Below are 19925 nucleotides of genomic sequence, written 5' to 3' on the forward strand. Positions count from 1 at the left end.
TCGAGGACTGTCCTGGATATCCAAATCGTAAACTTGCACGAGAAGAAATTGCATGCCGTGCTCACATGGTAGTCACGCAAGTACGTAGCGGTCCGCGCAGCGGATTACACAAGATCATCGTTAGACGTACGGTTTTTCTCATTTATTTCGTCGTGTTGTTTTCAGGATGGCATTTTTTTTATTTAAAACACAGTTTCTTAATAATTACACAGACGAACAAACTTACAGGAACACGGGCATGAACGTCTATGTGTTAATTAATGGCTAAGCAGTGCAAAATAAACTTGAGGATTGACTTATATTGGACAACCTATACTGTGTTTTTTTTTTCTCATAGCGTGACTAATATTTCCTTAATTTATGCATAGACCAAAATAAGTGATATTGTGACTTGCATGGCAAAAGCAACTTATACAATGGTACATAAATTGTCTCGTACAGAATCCTATTTCAGCGTATGCCATTGTTTCACGAAATAACAGGCTCTTTGTCACCTTCAGCTTCCTCGCTCATATCATCAAAGCACCTGTGTGGCTCTTATAGAACGATCTATCAGACCGTTTGACACAAAGTAGTGTACTTTGTTCCTACGGGGTACTATATTTGCAATAAACAAGTATATGATGTTGTTTTATAGTGGTCTTATATGATGCTAAGTAATCTTATGTCGACTTATTATTAGACAACATGCACAATAAGTTGTCTTTAGTTATCTCATAGTAACTCCTGATTTTTTTTTAATTTGTGCACAAAAGAAAACGAATGTTGTGAGCTGCATGACAACAGCTACTGATGCCAACCCTGGACCTCCGTCCGAGCTCATCGCTGTTGGACTCCACTGAATTTAATAATGTGAAGCCCATGTATAAAGGGAATTAGGCTTACTCAGCTATATAGCCCACTAAGCCGTCCATGCTCCTGAGTTCGCTGATGGCTGGTAGAGAATCTATCCCATAGTTCTAACTTGAGAGACATAAGAAATAATTTTTCGCTCTAGGTATATATAATACAAATAATTAAAGATATATAGGTTTTTTATAGCGTATAACAGGATGCACACAACCCACATACACTCACACTGCACACGCGGACACGCATGCGCTTTCTTTCTTTCTTTCTTTCTTTTTTGCGAGTAAAGAGAGAGCTTTATTAACTAGACATGCAAGTCATTACAATCAGCATTGAGGGGGCTCGATGCACATTCAGGTGCGCTCCCCAGCCAAGCCTTCGAAAATCTGCTATGTCTAGCTAAACCGGGTAAAGCATTTGCTACTTGATTGCCATCTCTATTCACCTTGGAAATCTTCCAACTATCCAGCAAAAGCGCGAGCCCCTTGCCTCGTTGATGATTGTGCTGAACTCTGATCTGTCTTCGGCAACATTACCCATCTTCGCGATAATTTGTGCGCAATCGGATTCCACGATCGCCTGTGGGACTCCCCATTGGACAGCCCACCGCAGGCCTTCCACACATGCCAACGCTCCGTCTCCGCTGCGCTAGCACACCGTTCGTAGAAACGCCATGCCGAGAAGATCACCTGTCCCGAGCTGTCTGCCTGTCTGTTGCAATGGCTCCAACACCTGCTTCGCCTGTGCTCTCCAGGAAAGATCACCCATCAGAGGCGGGCGCAGGATTTGGACCATGGGTATTCAAATTTCCAAATGGCAAGAAAAAAATTTGACAGCCTAAATTATAGTTTTATAACATAGAATTAAGTGGTAGCATCATTGATTAATAAAATTAATCACAACTTGAAATTGTCCAGCTACTAATGATCAACATATCAAAGTGGCAACATGTGAAATAAATAGAGGATAAAATAGCAAAATGGTAACAAAGCTTTCAACTTACAAGCTATTGGACAACTTTTCGATCCTTAATGCTTTCAAATGAGTGATGATGTCCTCATCCTTAGCTTGCATGAAGAATTCCCTTTCAATCAATATGACGAAGCAACCATTCAAATATTTCTGTCCCATCTTGCTTCTTCTCTTGTTCTTTATCAAATTCATTATAGAAAAGATCCTCAGTTGCAACAGGGAGAACAAGCACCAATTTGAGAAGTTTATAAACAATTTCATAAATTCACAAGCATTGGCAAATTGCAATCCCAATTACCAATTTTCCAATTTTACAGACCATAAAAAATGCTCACGGCTCACCAATTTTACAGAGTGCTCCGGGCCTCCGACTTGTTGTCCTGTCCCTGCTCACCTGCTACCCTGCTCTCATCCTCACTGCTCCGCCGCGCGCCCCGCTGTTGTGGCCTTGTGGCGCTGTCGGCTACAAGCCCGGGCCGCCGTGCGTGGTGGTCCTGCGGCAAGGGCGCCGCGCCTCCGCCCTCGCCGGCTCGCCGACCGCCGCCGCCGCCACCACCTGCCGTTAGGGTTGCGGTCTTGCGGATGAGGAACAGCAGAGCGTCAGGAGGACATAACGGATGAGGAACTAGCGCCTCAAGAGAACAGGAGATGAGGGGGAGTGGGGGAGTCAGCCGACTGTGCCAATTGGGCTGTTTGGCCAGCGGCCCAGCGCGGGGATGGACACAGGGAGTTGGCCTTCGCTGACCTGGGGCAATTGGATTGAATTGCTTTTTATTTTTTGATGTGAATACATAGATACACTATATATACAAAAAAAATGCAAAAATACTGGGTATTCAGTTGCATACACTTGAATACAAGTGGGCCCGCCCCTGCCACCCATCCACGTTGATTTTGCACCAGTTCTCTGGAGGGTGCTCCTACTTGTTCGGCTGACCCAAAAAAATTTAGTGTAGCGGCTGAAAGTTACTGTTCATGGCTGCATCTGCGAGAGAAAAATACGGTTTCAGATGAAAAAAGAAGCGCCAGGTTTGGGGTCAGCCGAACAAGGCCGTTTAGGTGTGACGGAAACCCCCGCCCGGACGTCAGGAATCCTCCCCACTGTTGCTGGTCCTTTTCCTTTGATCGTGTCCTAAAGTTGCCCCTCCTTGCACGAATTAGGCCCTCTTGCAAGTTTAGAAGAAAGCCAACTGAGTCATTTACCTGCGTCGGTCCAGCCCCGTGCGTTAAGTTGTTGTGAACGCTCCATGTCCTCCATACTAGTAGTAGTATAATATCACGTTGGGCCTCTGAACATCTCGCAAGGAGTTGTAGCAGCCAATCTTTTCCAGTGTAGCAAAACTATTCATCCTCTGTCCTCCGGCAAGTTCCAGTATTGTCTCATGGCTGTCCTCAGAATCCTCGCCTGTGGGCACTGAACAACCGCGTGATGGCTCGTTTCATTCTCTAGCAGCCAATCTTTCTGAAAAAAAAAATTCAAGAAAAATGTGCAACACCAGGTGGGGTTGAACCCTTGTGAATAGCATCCCATTAGAAAGCTCTATTACCGGACCGAAGGTTTTTTTTAAAAAAATGGACTCGATGAGTAGGGTTTTTTTTTTAGCAACGGACTTGATGAATAGTTTTTTTTTAGCAAACTCGATGAATAGTTATTAAGGACCCCAGATCAACCTGGGCCAACAGCCCAACACGGGCCGCTTAACGGGCTGTTCTCCAACACAGACCGTTCAGCCCACAATTCACATTACATCGATCCATCGTCGATGGACGCCAACTCTCGTCATCTCGTGGTCGTGCACAGGCGTAGGAGGAGCGCAGCCCAGTCCGAGGCGCTGCAGGCTGCTGTGGCTTGTGACCGGTGAGAGGTGGGACACGGTGACGGTGAGGCGGCGAGCGGCGGATCGTGGCTCCGATCCACAAGGGACGGCTCCGCACCTCGCGATTCTGCCTCTGCTCAGCAGTCATGCCGGTGAGGCGGCGACAGCCGCGGCGGCCGGAGACGGGTGCGGCGGAGAGGTACAGGGAGATGCAGCGGCGGATCAGGAAATATTTAAGGGGTTGAACACTGATGTTCGATCTTAAGTCTCAGTCTTCCTACACTGTAGAATTTTACCTAAAGATTCATGGGGGCTCCACTGCTCCGGCATGGGTAGGGGGGCTCGAGCCACCGCCCCACCGTTGGATCCGCCCCTGGGGAGATGGGGATCGGGGCTGCGCTGTCGCGGCCCTGGGACTATCCCACTGCCTGCGGCGGGCTTGCAGCGCTCCTGCGCGTGGGATACGCGGACCTCCCTAAGGCAGCCCAGGCGCTCGTTGCCTCCGACGTGCTGCTCGCGTTTCGCCTCCTTCCCGAGTAAGCCTCCTCCTGCAATCATCCAGCATCCGGCATCCCTGATGTGCGGGATTGCCGAATTTGTTTGATTGCAGCCCGTCGATGATAGTTGGCTGCTCGGAAAAATTGGCCAACAGCCCCGTAGATATGTGTTGACGATGATTTATCTTTTTACTTGCATGCGCTTGTCTTAGATGCTTGTTACTAGCTTGTTCTATATGTAGTGTCCGCGTAATATTTTTCTTAGAGCAACAAAGATTGTAGGTACATAGATCCATATCTGTTCTTCAGGCTGACACTGTTAAGACCATTTAGGATCTCTAGCAGTAGATCTAGGAGGCATACACATGGATTCAGAATAACACATGCACATGTAAATCTAGAACACTACACCGAGAGAGAGACAGAGAGACAGAGAGGTGTGAGGAAAGTGAAGGGTTCACAGACCATTGGATCCCGTGGAGTTGGAGCTCGATCTGGCCATCGCTGGTTCATTGATGAAGGCAGCACACGGGCAGCGATGGTCGGTGAGGAGAGACGACGCAGTGGAGACGGTGATGCAGTGCAGTGGCGACGGCGAAGTTAGTGGAGCTTCCCGTCGCTGGCTGCGCGCCCTCTCAGATCGGTCTAGGGTTTGTCGGTGGGGTTTGCTACTCACGGTGAACCTCTTACCTCGAGCCGCCGGCCCCCACCACTTTATATAGCGCAGTGCGACGGGGGCCCACCAACCATGTAGGGTTGGGCGCCCCCGATCAGGGCGCGTGACCAAGGCCCAATAGACCGTTTGGCTTATTGGCTGGGAGATCAATCTAACATTCTCCCCCTTGATCTCACTATTACTTTTATCTTTAAACTTTAAACTTCAATCCTTTTATCCTTACTCATTTCTTCACAGATGATGCATAGAGCATGTTTCATCATCACGGTCAATCGCCGATAGATTTAACAGCTACAATGCACGTCTCTGATCTGAAATAGTTACTTTAACTTTTGGGCCCTCTATAGTCCAGGAATCATAGGCTTTCCCTTAAACCCATGCCGGCTACATGTTCTCTGAACACGTTGGGTGGTAAGCCTTTTGTAAGCGGATCCGCGAGCATCTTTTTAGTACTTATATGCTCAAGACTTATCATTTGATCCCAGACTTTATCCTTCACAACATAATACTTTATGTCAATGTGTTTGGCAGCACCACTTGACCTATTGTTGTGAGCATACTGTACTGCTGGATTATTATCGCAGTATAACTTCAGTGGTCTATTGATGTCGTCAACCACCTTCAAACCGAGTATGAACTTCTTTAGCCAGTTCACCTGCCCCGTTGCCTCATAACACGCTACAAACTCGGCATACATTGTGGACGATGTAGTGACGGTTTGCTTTGAGCTTTTCCATGAAATAGCTCCCCCTACGAGAGTAAACACATATCCAGACGTGGATTTTCTATTATCTCCTGCATAATCAGAATCTAAATATCTCACTATATGGAGTGAATCAGATCTTCTATACGTCATTATGAGGCCTTTCGTTCCTTGCAAATAACGCAAGACTTTCTTTACCAATTTCCAGTGTTCTATTCTAGGATTGCTCTGGAATCTGCCAAGTAACCCGGTAACAAATGCCAAGTCAGGGCGCGTGCATACTTGAGCATATTGTAAGCTTCCGACAGCTGAAGCATATGGAACCACTTTCATTTGATCGATCTCATATTGGTTCCTGGGGCATTGAAAATCTCCATATCTGTCGTCCTTGACTATAGGAGCAGGTGAGGGACTACATTTGTGCATACTGAATTTCTTTAAGACTTTTTCTATGTATGCTTTTTGTGACAGTCCTAATATCCCTTTACTTCTATCTCGGTGAATCTCGATCCCTAGAACGAACGAAGCTTCACCAAGATCTTTCATATCAAATTTTGAGGACAAAAACTTCTTTGTTTCCAGTAGTAGATTGACATCACTACTAGCAAGTAAGATATCATCCACATACAGGACAAGAAAGATAAACTTCCCATTCTTAAACTTTGCGTAGACACAATTGTCCTCAACATTATCTTTAAACCCAAAATTCTTTATTGTCTGATCAAACTTCAAGTACCACTGTCTTGAAGCTTGTTTTAATCCATAAATTGATTTCTTTAGGTGGCATCCCAAACGTTCTTTTCCTTCCATGACAAAACCTTTCGGTTGTGCCATGTAAACATTTTCCTCTAAGTCTCCGTTGAGAAATGCCGTCTTTACATCCATCTGATGTAATTCTAAATAGTAATGTGCCACTAATGCCATTATGATTTTGAAAGAATCCTTACATGAGACTGGAGAAAAGGTCTCATTGTAATCAATCCCTTCTCTTTGTGTAAAGCCTTTTGCCACAAGTCGGGCTTTATATCTCTCTATATTCCCTTGAGAGTCAAATTTTATTTTGTAGACCCATTTGCAGCCTACTGTTTTGGCTCCTTTAGGAATTATCTCCAAATCACAAACTTTATTTGCATTCATTGATCTCATTTCATCTTCTATGGCCTCAAGCCACTTTGATGAATGATCACTTTCCATGGCTTCTTCAAATGAGGTGGGATCATCCTCCATTTAAAATTCCTCAGTGTTGTATACTTCATAATCAACAGGAATAGCTAATTTTCTAACTCTTTGAGACCTTCTAGGGGCCTCCTCATTTGGCACATTTTCTGTTTGAGGCTGTTGTTGCTCCCCCTCATGTGTGGCAATAGGTTCTATAGGATCCTGAGGGACAGGTTCCTCCTCATCATTCATTGTTGCCACAGGAGGGATAACAACAGGTGCTGGCACCACAGTGTCTTGTACTGTCGGTGCAGCAACAGCAGGTAGTGAGAAAAATGGCTCATGAATGATTGGAGTGGGTGCATACACCCGTTTCTCTTCAAGGTCAATTTCTCGAGCTACCATGCTCCCCCTCACGGTCAGACCTGACTAACAATGGTATCGGAGACTGTCTAGTCGTAGATCTGGATCGGGGAAGAAGAGAAAATCGAACCCTAACCCTAGATCGGGTACGGGAAAAGTCGGAAACACATTGAGACACGGTCTCAACAAAGAACCCTAACCCTAGCTGTTCGCCAGCCTAGGGTGTAGATCTAAGGTTTTGGAATCAAGAAACCCAAAACAAAAGAAAGACGGATTTCAATCCGGACAGAAATGACTCAAACCCTAACCCTAAAGAACAGATCAGGGTTTGGTGAAAAGATCAGAATGGCCGATCCAAATCGGATCGGGACAGTGAACAGCTTCGAACCCTAAACCTAACAGATCGGCGCAGTGGAAGGGACCTACCTGCCGTTCTCTCCTGCCGGCACCACTGCCGTTGTGTGGAGAAGAAACCGCCACTGCGCGAGCACAGAGAAAAGAGCCGCGAGCTCTGGCCAACAGGGCACCGTCGCAAGGCTACTCGACGGCGGCGTGCTCAGCCATGGGCGAGCACGTGCGCCGGCGAGGAACTTCACGGCGGCGCCATCTCCATCTTCTTCCTCCGGGCCACCATGGGCGGACACCACTGCTGCTCGTCCTTGGGCGGTGCAGGCACACGAAGAAGGGGGAGAAGGGAGAAAGAGAAAGAGAGGCCGGGGGAGCAACCGCGGAATAGCTACGGCGGCCGGCGGCCTCCGTGGTCGCGGCGCGGTCGCCACCGCCGCTGCCGTTCTCGGCACTGAGAGAGATAGGCAGCAGAGAAATGAGGCTAGGGTTTTCGGGTGGGCGCCGGCCAACGGGGTTTTTATCCCTGCGAAATCGACGGACGACCGTCGGATCGCGACGAACGGTGGCGATCGATCGGGCCGGCTTTTGGCCCAGGCGGTCAAGGACTTTCCCGGCCCAAGCCCACGTTGCGGCCTGGGCGCGGGGGAGCGCGCGCCGCACGGCTGGGCCGCGGGCAGCTGGGCCGGTGAGCGCGTTTCTGAGCCGAAATGGCATATACACAGTATAGCTCGTGATTTTGTTTATTTATTTTTCCAGAAACTGTTTACTTCATATTTGATGAAGTTTTGAATAGAATTTGATGTAAATCTCTGGCAATTTTGTCCAACGATAATTTTGTTCGGAGAACTGTATAATATTCTAAGAGTTTCTGGAAAATAGAATTATGAGATTTATTAAAGTTTCCGCTCCAATACCATTGTTAAGACCATTTAGGATCTCTAGCAGTAGATCTAGGAGGCATACACATGGATTCGGAATAACACATGCACATGTAAATCTAGAACACTACACCGAGAGGGAGACAGAGAGACAGAGGGGTGTGAGGAAAGTGAAGGGTTCACATACCATTAGATCCCGTGGAGTTGGAGCTCGATCCGGCCATCGCTGGTTCGTTGATGAAGGCAGCACACGGGCAGCGACGGTCGGTGAGGAGAGGCGACGCAGTGGAGACGGTGATGCAGTGCAGTGACGACGGCGAAGTCAGTGGAGCTTCCCGTCGCTGGCTGCGCGTCCTCTCAGATCGGTCTAGGGTTTGTCGGTGGGGTTTGCTGCTCACGGTGAACCTCTTACCTCGAGCCGCCGGCCCCCACCACTTTATATAGCGCAGTGCGACGGGGGCCCACCAACCATGTAGGGTTGGGCGCCCCCGATCAGGGCGCGTGACCAAGGCCCAATAGGCCGTTGGGCTTATTGGCTGGGAGATCAATCTAACAGACACAGCATTCATATAGCTCTCTCATCAATGTTGTAGATGATTTAAGCATGCATTGTACTAGGTTGTCTGTTCTTAGGTTAATACCTTAAGCACTTTTTATGCCGACATTAGGGTAGCTCTAATGTTGAAGCATCGCTCGAAATATTTCTGCCAGTAACGGGTGTAAGGTGTCACTTTGACAGGCATTGTTCTGGGATGATTAATTGATCACCAATGGTATGTAAAATAACAAAGGTAATATTGATGACTAATGCATTGTAGAGAAACATTGGTGTTATATTCCCTCATCTGCAAAACCGAACTTCAAATCTTATGTAAAGTTTGCACAAGGAAATATACTGTTATTTAATGAGATTACTGATATATAGATGTGCTTGATCTGTTCACAATTAATACAAAAAGAATCAAAACCAATATCCAGCCCATTATAAGAAGCAAAAGGAAGGCTCCATCATAGACAGGCTTACAAATATAAATAGGATGAGATTACCATATCAGTTTATGCTTTACAAAACAATTGTCGTAGCTTGTCTCTCTTTTCTTATTTCTTTTAAGAAAAACATAAAGCAGGAGCACTGCTATTACATATAAGAAGGATGCAAGCAGGGTTCAACAAAGTCTTGACTACAGAATAGCTGAAAGAACTTGAAAAGATACAGCAAGGCATTAAGCTACTGCAAGTTCCCAACAAGCCTGTCTGCACAAGTCAACCTCCTTTTTGATAAGCTGCAGCACCTGCACTGGTTGTTGAAATCTGCCCATCAGAGACTCTGCGATTTCTTTCCTTCCATATTCCAAGCAGTATAGATCATCAGTGCTGCCTTTCTTCTTAGCTGCTATCTGGGCAGGTTGCTGACGCACGCCACCAGCCTCCTACTGAAGCATTGTCAGCCGGTACCTGGACTGCAACCCCTTTCCAACTTCTGACAAGGAACCAGACCTCTTTAGTGAATGTGCATTGCAAACACAGATGTGTCGCCAATGCTTGCTCCTGATCACACAGCAAGCACTTAGATCACAGGTACATTCCTAGCTGCAAGTTTGTCTGCTGGTCTGAACTAAAAGCCAAGCAAAGAATTTTTGCTTGCCTTCAGCATGTGCCTTCCAAATTGACTTTCCATCAAATCTGCTGGAGACACTGCACTGAATGCTGTAAGCTGACTTCATGCTGTAAATTCCATCAGTCGTCCAACACCACACAATCTCATCGGGCTGGTTGTAAAATGTCGCCTGCTGAACCTGCCCCCACAGTTTGATTAATTCTACCAGCTCTTCTATTGTGGGCATTCTCCAAAGCCCTCTTGTCCTTCAAGTTCTCTAGATCCTCACGACCTGTTGTATTCTTTCTCCATGCTAGTTGCTAGTTTGTACATGTTTAGTGCGATGCCAATTGGCACCCGGCCATCCACCCAAGAAGACTGCTAGAATCTGGCCCTGCGGCTATCTCCAGTTTCCACAGTGGTGCTTGCTCTGAACAGCTGCCTTTCAACCGTGTTGCACGGTGGCACCGGGCCTGCCCAAGGATGGTCCAGTTCTGTCCATTCATACTAGAGCCAGTGCAGCTGTAGTGCTCTACTGAACATGTCGAGGTCCAGGATCCTCAGATCTTCAGAATTATTTGGACAACTCGCGTTTGGCCACTTTTTTAATAAATAGTGTCCGCCTATGACTGTTGGTGGGTATTCAGACCCACTCCCCAAATCCACATCTGGGTAAGGGTAATTCTTTACCCATTGGAAATGGGTAATACCTATTAGTACCCAATGATGGTCAAGTAGCACTCCAACTCCAAGCACCTCTCCTCTATTAGCTTGATCATTATCTATTGGGCTCGGGCAAATATGGATGATATTGGGGAGGGTGACGAATCGACAATGATGATCTGGGTTTGGATGTGGGCAAGCATGGGTGTGCTCAGACCCTCCCCAGTGGCAGGTATATGTCCGCCATTAGCTTCCGTGGGTCCTTTCCACAGAAAACTCCTGATCTTGTCAATCTTCCTCAATACCCACTTTTTGAGAGCAAACACCAGTAGGCCTCTGAGGTGAGCATTGAGTTCAAAGAGTTAATTGCCCTGCACGATTCAGGAGACGCCCTGTCTAGGCAGGTAGGTTGGCAGCTACCTTATCAATGAGCATCTGAATGTCAACTCTCCAGAGCTTCCTGATACGCAATGGCAAACCGAGATGTTTGCAGGGAAAAGCATTGATTGAACAGGGAAAAGATTCCATGATTTCCTCCAGATCAAGTCCATCACAACCCATAGGCTAAATCACACACTTTTTTGTGGATTGGTTCTCATCCCCTGCCTGGTCAAAAGCCTCAAGTAGCTAATGGAGAACCTGTACCTCCTCTTCGACGGGATGAACGAAAATGGCTGCATCATTTGCATAAATACTGGCATGAATCTTTATTGCCCTATTATGCAGATGAGAGAGCTGGCCTTCCTCAGTAGGTCTGATCAGCAAGTGATGTAGATGTTTGTAGGTGAGAATGGACAGCATGGACGACCATGGGTCACCCTGGCAAAAGCTTAGTGCAGAAGTTCTCTAGGTCATTGCCTCATGCTTTAATAGTATCCCCTTGTGTTAATGTGTCTTGTTTATGGCAATGCTTTGCTCTGCTTTTGATGCCTCTGACGTTACACTGATTTTGTGCTTCATGTTTTGCTGGAAAATCTGGAGATATCTGTGCTTCTAAAGCTCACTTTCTCATGTTGTGATTTGCAGTTAGTTTTCAAATGGTTATAATCTTATATGGTGTCTTGATTCATGTTAGATTACACTATTCACTTAACTTCATTCCTCAATGGTATTGCTGGAGAATACTTTGTATTAACTGGTTCTTTTCCCACAGTGTGCAGACAGGATATGCAGTAAGCACAGCTAATGTTCTTCTTCAAGCGGTAGAAGTTGCCCTACCAAAGCAAAAGAAGGCGCAGGCTGTTTCAGAGTTCAAGCACTCTATTATTGCACATAAAAGGCGTGCACGAGTCCAACAAAATTCAGGTACGTGATAGGTTCCTTTTCCATGGTGTAACTGCATCAATGTAACCCTGTTTAGTGTGAACTTGATAATCTTGAGCCTATTTAGTTCTTGAACATATTTGGTGACTGGGAAATTACTGCACCAGCTGTGTCTTCTATTCTGTGCTGCAGTACCATAGATGTACACACGGGCATTTTGTTAATTTATTCTTCCAAGTTCACTGAGCTGATTTCAGAAATTTCTGCTTAATGGTCTGTTAGGCTTAAGATGCAGCCTCCTTTGAAGACTTAGGAGGATTAGTGATGTCTGATGTGTTATTTTCAAACCCTTTGACAGGTTCACCAGACATACCACAAGATATACTTGTTCATATCTTCAGTTTCCTGGACATGCATTCTTTGGTAGCAGCAGGTCTTGTCTGCTGGTATTTTTCTTTTCTTCCCTGTAACGGCTTTCAAAATAATATGGTGCTTTCTTGTTGATCACACCTTTTGTCTTCCTTAGAAGGTCTTGGAATTCAGCAGCAAATGACAACAAACTGTGGAAGATGAATTACTCGATTTTCTTTGGCCTCAGCCATTTGAGTTGCAACAACATTCCTGTATCTGGTGTGCAATACAGCATGAATTCAGTGTCAGATTATCCAACCTTTAGCTGGAAGGAGTCCTTCCACAGCAAGTATGAAGGTAGGGGTGGCATTCCTCCTTTTGTATATAATTCGATTCAATTAAAATGCACTATTTCCATGGTTATCCTCTAAAACAAGGGTGTAATATTTTACTGCAGAATGTGCATCATGAAAATTTGCATCAAATAGAGCACTGTGTGCGCATTGCAGATCAGTTATTTGGCTGAGCAACCTCACATGTGCTTCTCCACACCATTGCCCTAAGAATAGACAAGATGAAGTAAAATTACGACCCCTGTTACCTGATACAGTAAGTTGTTTAACTATGGTAATAGTTTTTTGATAATAGTCTTGCACATCTTAGCTACCTAGCACATTGTAGCTTTTATCTAATTTGCAGATTGAGATTGTTATATACAACACCGTTAGCTATATAGTCTGTCTGATCAGCTATACAAATTTATCCGCGTAATAATCATAATCTGTTTTGCCTTTTCACTGGTCTGAACCTTCTGCTTAACCCTATCCTGGACCAGGTTGCTAAATACATATTGCACGTTCAAGATCTAGCAGCTTCATCATCTGAAAGTGATCACACAGATGACTCCGATTATGAGAATTGGCACCCAAGACTTTGGGCGTTATAGGACAATAATATTCGGATTTTCGGATTGTGACAGTTTATGTCCTCAATTTTCTGGTAATTTGCTGTATTTAGTGTGTCCCCTGTTGTATGTAGCAACTGCAAACATCATATGAGATGGCTCGTCAAAGTGAAAATGAAACACATTGTATTGCAAATTGTAGTCTTGGTACAACTATATTTTTGTAGCAGCAAAAGAAGGGTTGCAAAAAAAATGTATACGTAGTAGCACCTGCACACTCGATAGAAGAAGCAACTATGCTAAGAGCCAGTTTGGCAGAACTTCTCCTACTTTAGATTATCTGAGAAGTAATTCTCTGATTAAAGTTGATTCTCTAGGACACACTACAGTGATTATGTGCGTGAAGTGAATGTGAATCAGAAGAAGCTACTTGTTTCAGCTCTTCTAGCTTACAGCCTCCTAGTTTATTCAGAGAATCATTATGCTAAAAATCAGCGAAAAATAACTCCTTATTTCAAAAACTGTTTGGCAGAATTATCATGAATTCAGCCTCTTGAGAGCTCTGCCAAACTAGCCCTAAAAAGTGATGGAGCCAAAAACTACCAGAAGGCATTGACGGAAGCATCAATCAAATACTCCCTTTGTTCCAAAATTATAAGTCGTATTGACTTTTTTGGTTCATCCATTTTGCTATATATCTAGACATATTATTATATCTAGATGCATAGCAAAATAGATGTACCAAAAAGGTCAAAACAACTTATAATTTAGAACAGAGGGAATATATCAATAACCACAAGAACAATTCATTGTAGCTTAGGTCCGGTTATGAAATAGCAGTGGATATATATATATTACAGACAACGAGGAAACCACCACTTCCAAGGAGGGTAATGTCAAACATGGAATTCAGAACACAATTCTGCGTAACCTTAGATAATTTAGCACATTGCTACTGACCACACTAATACACTAGAACACGTTCAGGTATTTACCGTCACATGGAGACATGGAATCACATCCATCCTTCAAAACCGACAAGTAATGATCAAAAGAGATGATAAATCACCCCAGACCCTTATCTGATTCTACTCTTCTAATGTTGCTTCTTGTCTTTTAATGGGCCCTTCGGAATCTTTGATAGGCATTTCTCGTCGAAAATGGCGTAGTACTTCTTCAGCTCGACCATGGCCTTCTCACCAAAAGCATCAACCTTATCCTCATGCTTCTCATACAGGACCGGCACAGTGTACAATACCATAAAAACTGCATAAAAGAAAAACATAATTGGATACCGCTTCTTAACACATCAAAGAACGTTAACAACGAACAACAGTTACCTATGTAAGACAAGGTGAGGAAATTGCAGCAGCTCCCAAGAACAGAAAGGATCCACAGTCCTGCAATCACCTGACAATAGAGATAAACACATTAGATACATTCAGAAAGAGTTGCCTTATAATTAACAGAAGTCTATACAGAACAAAATCCTGCCAGTCAACATACAATCAGAAATTTCTTCAGGTCATGGCCTTGGCCGATCTCCCTCAAGGTAGCGAACCCCCTGTTGATCTCATATCTCAGGGAACGTGCAACATTCACAGCCAGGTCCTCTGGGATCTTCACCTCAGGGATGTTAGGAGGAGACCTAAATAGCCATGGCAAATATGTCACAATCCAGGAGTTATGCTAATCAACTACAGGTCACTAGGTGATATATGCTTTTAATAAAATATAAAGTGAAAATAATAGTGTTCGCAGCCATGAAGATCAATCATGCTGATGCTGCAGAAACATGTAAGCTGGGTTAAACTAGCATTATCAACATTAACAAAACCTTATTAAGGCAAAGAACAGCAGAAGTTTTAAGGGATCCCACTAACTCACTTGTTGATGAAAGTCGTGGCATTGGACCAGAGAAACAGGATGGCCAGGGTGAGGATGAGGCAGTGGCATAGCAGGGTGAGGAGGTGGTAATCCATAACCTCAAACAGCAGCCAGATGGCAGTTGCACCTGCGAGCACCCCACCAGAGATCCTCTTGTTCCTCCACAGAAACAGATCGGCCGCTGCAAGCACAAGCACATCAGAACAAAGCTCCTAATAAATAAACAATTGGGAACAATGCTCACTAGCAAACAAACAATATCTGGGTTTAAGGGTAACGCATGCTACAAATTACCTCACCACATCAGAACAAAGCCCCAAATAAAGAATTGGGAGCAATGCTCACTAGCAAACAAACAAAGAATCCCAGGGTTTAAGGGTAACACATGATACAAATTAACCAGCGAGCTACTGTTACTCGCTTATTGAATCACCCGATCACTTACTCCTGGCCTAGAGGCAAATCTTACAGCGACAGACAGTAACCTGATCACGTCATACTCGCATCGTGGAGACAATGCCGCACAAAGTTGACCCAGACCACATTGGATCGGAAGCCGAGCCGTTTTCAACACGCTAAAGACCTCTCCCCCAGGAATTTATATTTGTCCACACGGAGGAACAAATGCGGCGCGGCTACAGATCAACAGTTCACCAACGCTAGACAAGTGAAGCAGACCCCCAACGCGGTCGGATCTATAGTAAACCAAACAAGACAAAGCCCCACTAGTGGAGATCGGAGGAGAAGAGGGCCTTGAGGTCCGGGCTTACGCTTGCCGCCGCCGAGGACGGAGTGGACGGGCTTCTCGCGGCCGAAGAGGCGGTAGATCTTGGCCTTCACGGCGGCCGTCGCCGACGAGCGCTCGTCGTCCGAGTCCGACCACGAGCCGCCCCCGCGGCCGTGGAGCTTGTCCGAGATCTTGTCCAGCACTGACGCGCCCGACTCCTCCCTGTGCTGCTCCGCCATGGCGTCCACCGCTAGCCCGCTCGCTGGCTCCCCTCTCCCACCTTGCTCCGCACGCGGCTACCGTACTACAAGCAACACAAGCAAGGCAGTAACATGCTTTTCGCTTTTCTCTCTTTTCTCTCCCCGACGTGTTCGGGCCGCGCGCTTTATGCGCGGCGCGGCGCGATCTCGGCCGTCGATCCGGTCGCGCCGGGCCGTGTGATCCGTTCGTCCTGCCTGCGTTAATCTAGCCTTAATCTTCTTTTTGCATAGTACCAAATTCTAAAATCTAGGGAACTAAACATGGCCCAAATGGAATTTTCGCTCTCTTGTCGGCTAAGGAAACGATAATTTCCTCCTGCAGTCCTGTTGACCACGTTGCAAAACAAAGTCTACATCACATATTTTGAACTTTTGAGCGTCGGAAGAAGAGTACTAGTGCGCAGCGGTGGATCCAGAAAATATTTCAGGGGCTGAACAACACTGCTACTCGATCTTAAGTCTTAGCCTTCTACACTATAGAACTTTGCCTAAAAATTTATGGGAGCTCCACAGGGGTTCCACTGTTCCGGTATGGGTAGGGGGGCTTGAGCCCCCCGCCCCACCGTTGGATCCGCCCCTGCTAGTGCGGAAACTCAACTTGCAGGCGGGCTCGTTCGCGGTCGGCCGCTAACTCGCCTCGCTTGCCGCAAAGTTTATTAACGGGCTTACGGCTTGCCACAAAGCTGCGGATCTTGCGGACACAACAAACTTGTATGCAAAACCCGTAAAACCCGCAAGACCGTACAATACAGTCCCTCGCGCAATCTTAATGAGAACGATGTCAATGTCAAGCCACTGCCGTATGAGAACATAATGATTCGTTGGCTAGCCTGTATAAGAAGCAAAAATTAGCCTCCTGCTCCTTCTTCCCCTTGCCCCTTTCCTTAAGCAGCAGCAGACCCCCGTGGCCAAGGCGAAGAGAGCCGCCGCGCGCGCCCCGCCCACACACCCGAGAGAGCCAGCACACCGATCCGCGCCCAGTCGACGAGGTACGCCGCTGCTCATCCTCATCTTCCACAGATTGCTTCTGCTCTTCCCTGGCATGTGCTTGCTTGTTCGCGGCTGCTTGCGTCGGGGCCTGCGTTCTCGGGTTAGTTCATAGCTGGGCGGCTGGGCCTGGGGATTTGATTGCTTCTGTCGCGGATTAGCGAGACTTGTGTAGTGTAGGCGATTGATTTGTTTTGCTCATATGTTTTTTTGGTTGGGATGTAATGCCGTCTTCCTTTGGTGGAGCTATTGAGTTTGATTTCTGCATTCCAAGCTCTTCTCATTGAGGCGGCCTGTTTGTTCTGGAATGTTGGGGATAAATTCGTCGATGGGGATCATATTAATGGATTTGGGAAGGAACCGACTCTGTGCCATGGTGATTTTGCTGGTGTTGTTGCACTTAATGACAAGAGCAGAGGAGGGTGTTGCGGGTCTTGCGGGTTGTTGCGAGGCTTCTCACTCGTCCAACGGGCTTGGAGGGTTGGAAGTCTTTGGGCCACGAAAAAATTACAGCCGGTACACAACAGCCACGAAGCCAAGTTTTACGGGGCGAGCGAGCGGGTTACGTTAACAACCCGCCCCGCCTGCAACTTGAGGAGAAACACAACGAATGAAGAACTTCCAAAAAAAAAAGGTAAATAAACGTCTCATGCTAATCTGTTTTCTTTTTGAAGTAAAACATGCTAATCTGTTTTCCTCCGTGCCTCCACTCGGCCTTTCTTTAACGAACAAAAGGTTCGATCCACCTAGCTAATTAGTGGCTTCATCAGCCTCTAGTTTATTTTAAGAGATAAGGAATAAAAAGAGAAAATTTCCTCATCGCCCTAAAAAATTATAATACTTGGTTGCCATAAAAAAATATAGCTTCCCTTGGTTGCCACCGCTTTGTAATTGCCGTGAACAACAGGCACATTCCGTTAGACTAGATGGAAAAAGACAGCTTTACCCCTCTCTTGAATTTTCTCCAACAGAATTCAGACCATGTACAACAGTACAAGGAGGCGCCCGGTCGGTGGGGGCCAAGGCGAGAGGCGAGGCGCCCGGTGGGTGGCGGTGTTGAGGCCTCGGACGGTGGCGGCGTCGAGGCATCGGTCGGTGGCAGCGTTGAGGAGGCGTCCGGCTGGTGGCGCCCCACGCATGGCGTCGGCGGCACCCGGCACGCAGCGCGGCCCGCTAGTGCCGGCGGCGACGCTCGGCGCTCAGCGCGGCCTGCGCGTGGCGGCGGTAGCGCGGCCTGCTAGTGCCAGCAGCGGCGCTCGGCACTCAGCGCGGCCTGCGCGCGGCTGCGGTGGCGCGGCTCGCTAGTGCCGGTGGTAGCGCTCAGCGCGGCCTGCGCATGCCGGCGGCAGCGGCATGCGCTTAGCGCGGTCCGTGCGTGGAGGCGGCGGCGCTTGGCGGCACGAGGTCCGCCCGCGCAGGGCTCGCCGTGGTGTCGCGCGCGAGATCAGGGTGCGAGCAGATGTGGATCGGCTACTTGGATCCGTGTTTGTTTTTTCCCCTAAAATAATGCGGCAAGAAGGATTGCTGTGCCTTTTGGCCAACGCGTTCATCTGGGACAGGGGCAGGGGCAAGACCGGAAATCATTTTTCCAAAGTGAACAAGGATCACGCCTTTCCGTCAGCTCGATGGCAAATAAGGAACCAAATTATCTAAATAGATGACAGTTAAGTAAACAAAACTCATTTATGTAACGGTGATGGCAATGAAGGAATCAAAAATTACAAAGTGATGGCAACCAAGGAATGCTATATTTTTTTATGGCAACCAAGGAATTATTATAAGTTTTGATGGCAATGAGGAAATTCTCTCAGATAAAAAAGGCTTCTTACTACAGTGAGACCTAACTAAACCAAACTATTATTACATCCACCTTTTAACTCTTGGATCCAAATAACATCTAACTAATCGGCAGCTACCTACGGGACGAAACTAGAGCACAAAAGACTTCAACACTTCATGACTTCAATGTACACACACATAGAAGAAGAAGAAGAAGAAGAAGAAGAAGAAGAAGAAGAAGAAGAAGGGCTTCTCCGTGGCGAAAATAAACCGATGCAACGTCCTAAGTGTCACCAGAATGAGTCGGTTCATCGACTGGAGCACATCGACTTTTGAAGGAGAGAGAGAAGAGTCGATGCAAACTTTTGCATCGGTTCATCAGCGGCCATCGGCAATAAAAAAATGATTTCTTCATCCAACGAAGGGCCAAGGAGGCTGTCTCCTCTCTGCTGCTGTCCCGTCGGAAGGCTCCCATGTCTCTGCTCGTGTCGACTCACCACTGGAGGACAATGAATCGATTTTTGCATGCATCGATTCATCGCGTATGTGGTACTCTCTCCTGAATAAATCGGCTCACCACTGCGGATGCTCTAACATATCGTTTTTTTAGGGGTTTCTAAACAAGTAAAACAATAGTGCTATGTCAGTGGATTAATTATATTCAAGCCAACTTTCAAATTCATTAAACTATTTAGGATTAAACCTGTTGTTTCTCTCCCTAGTCGAGTAGATGGAAAGCCAATTACATGTTCGCTTGAACTTATGAGCCATGGTATAGTGTTTTTCTCGTACAACAAAACATCTGCAGCCGGCTTATTAGCCGCAAAAATCATCAGCCGAACAGTTTGTAGGATGATAGGCGTGTATTCTTTTCCTTTTGCCTTGATCAAATTGGATCTTCTCCTCCCAACCCACATCTTTTGAAGCAAAAAATTGTAGCATTAATCGTGTCTTGATGACTATCCATGGTGTCAGCATCACATGGTGCTTTTTATTTTTAACAATCTATGCATAAACATATTCCTGAAAATCTTAATTAGACATGATCATGTACAAGAATCAAGGGGGAAAAATAAACAACCAGCTAATTAGACATCCATAAACATAAACCTACTTGACATGATTTTTGTGTGCCGGTTCAATTTCTTCAATCCTTCACCGGCTCTCCTTTATCCCTTCCATCAATTTGGAAAAAGCAAAACCCTAATTGCAAACCCAAACTAGTTTACCCAGCAATTTAATTTAG

The 19925-nt window shown here is 46.3% G+C and overlaps 1 protein-coding gene and 1 pseudogene across 2 annotated transcripts; one reads left to right on the top strand and one right to left on the bottom strand.

The window, feature by feature from the left end:
* Window positions 1–3849: 3849 nt before the first annotated feature.
* On the top strand, window positions 3850–13413 carry LOC136517432 (F-box protein At5g52880-like; annotated as a pseudogene).
* Window positions 13414–13848: 435 nt separating this feature from the next.
* LOC136516846 (reticulon-like protein B1) lies at window positions 13849–16004 on the bottom strand. 2 transcript variants are annotated; one of them, XM_066510342.1, is made up of 5 exons: window positions 15697–16004; window positions 14930–15107; window positions 14546–14687; window positions 14380–14449; window positions 13849–14305 (listed from the first exon to the last, which is right to left on the bottom strand). In XM_066510342.1, the coding sequence occupies exons 1-5, from the start codon at window positions 15890–15892 to the stop codon at window positions 14136–14138; spliced, it is 756 nt and encodes a 251-aa protein (XP_066366439.1). In that variant the 5' UTR covers window positions 15893–16004; the 3' UTR covers window positions 13849–14135. The 2 variants fall into 2 exon arrangements, with proteins under 2 accessions (XP_066366439.1, XP_066366438.1); XM_066510341.1 differs by having other exon boundaries at window positions 14927–15107.
* Window positions 16005–19925: the final 3921 nt, after the last annotated feature.

The sequence above is a fragment of the Miscanthus floridulus genome, chromosome 17 (genome assembly GCF_019320115.1).
Source record: "Miscanthus floridulus cultivar M001 chromosome 17, ASM1932011v1, whole genome shotgun sequence".
In the NCBI taxonomy this organism is placed as follows: domain Eukaryota; kingdom Viridiplantae; phylum Streptophyta; class Magnoliopsida; order Poales; family Poaceae; genus Miscanthus; species Miscanthus floridulus.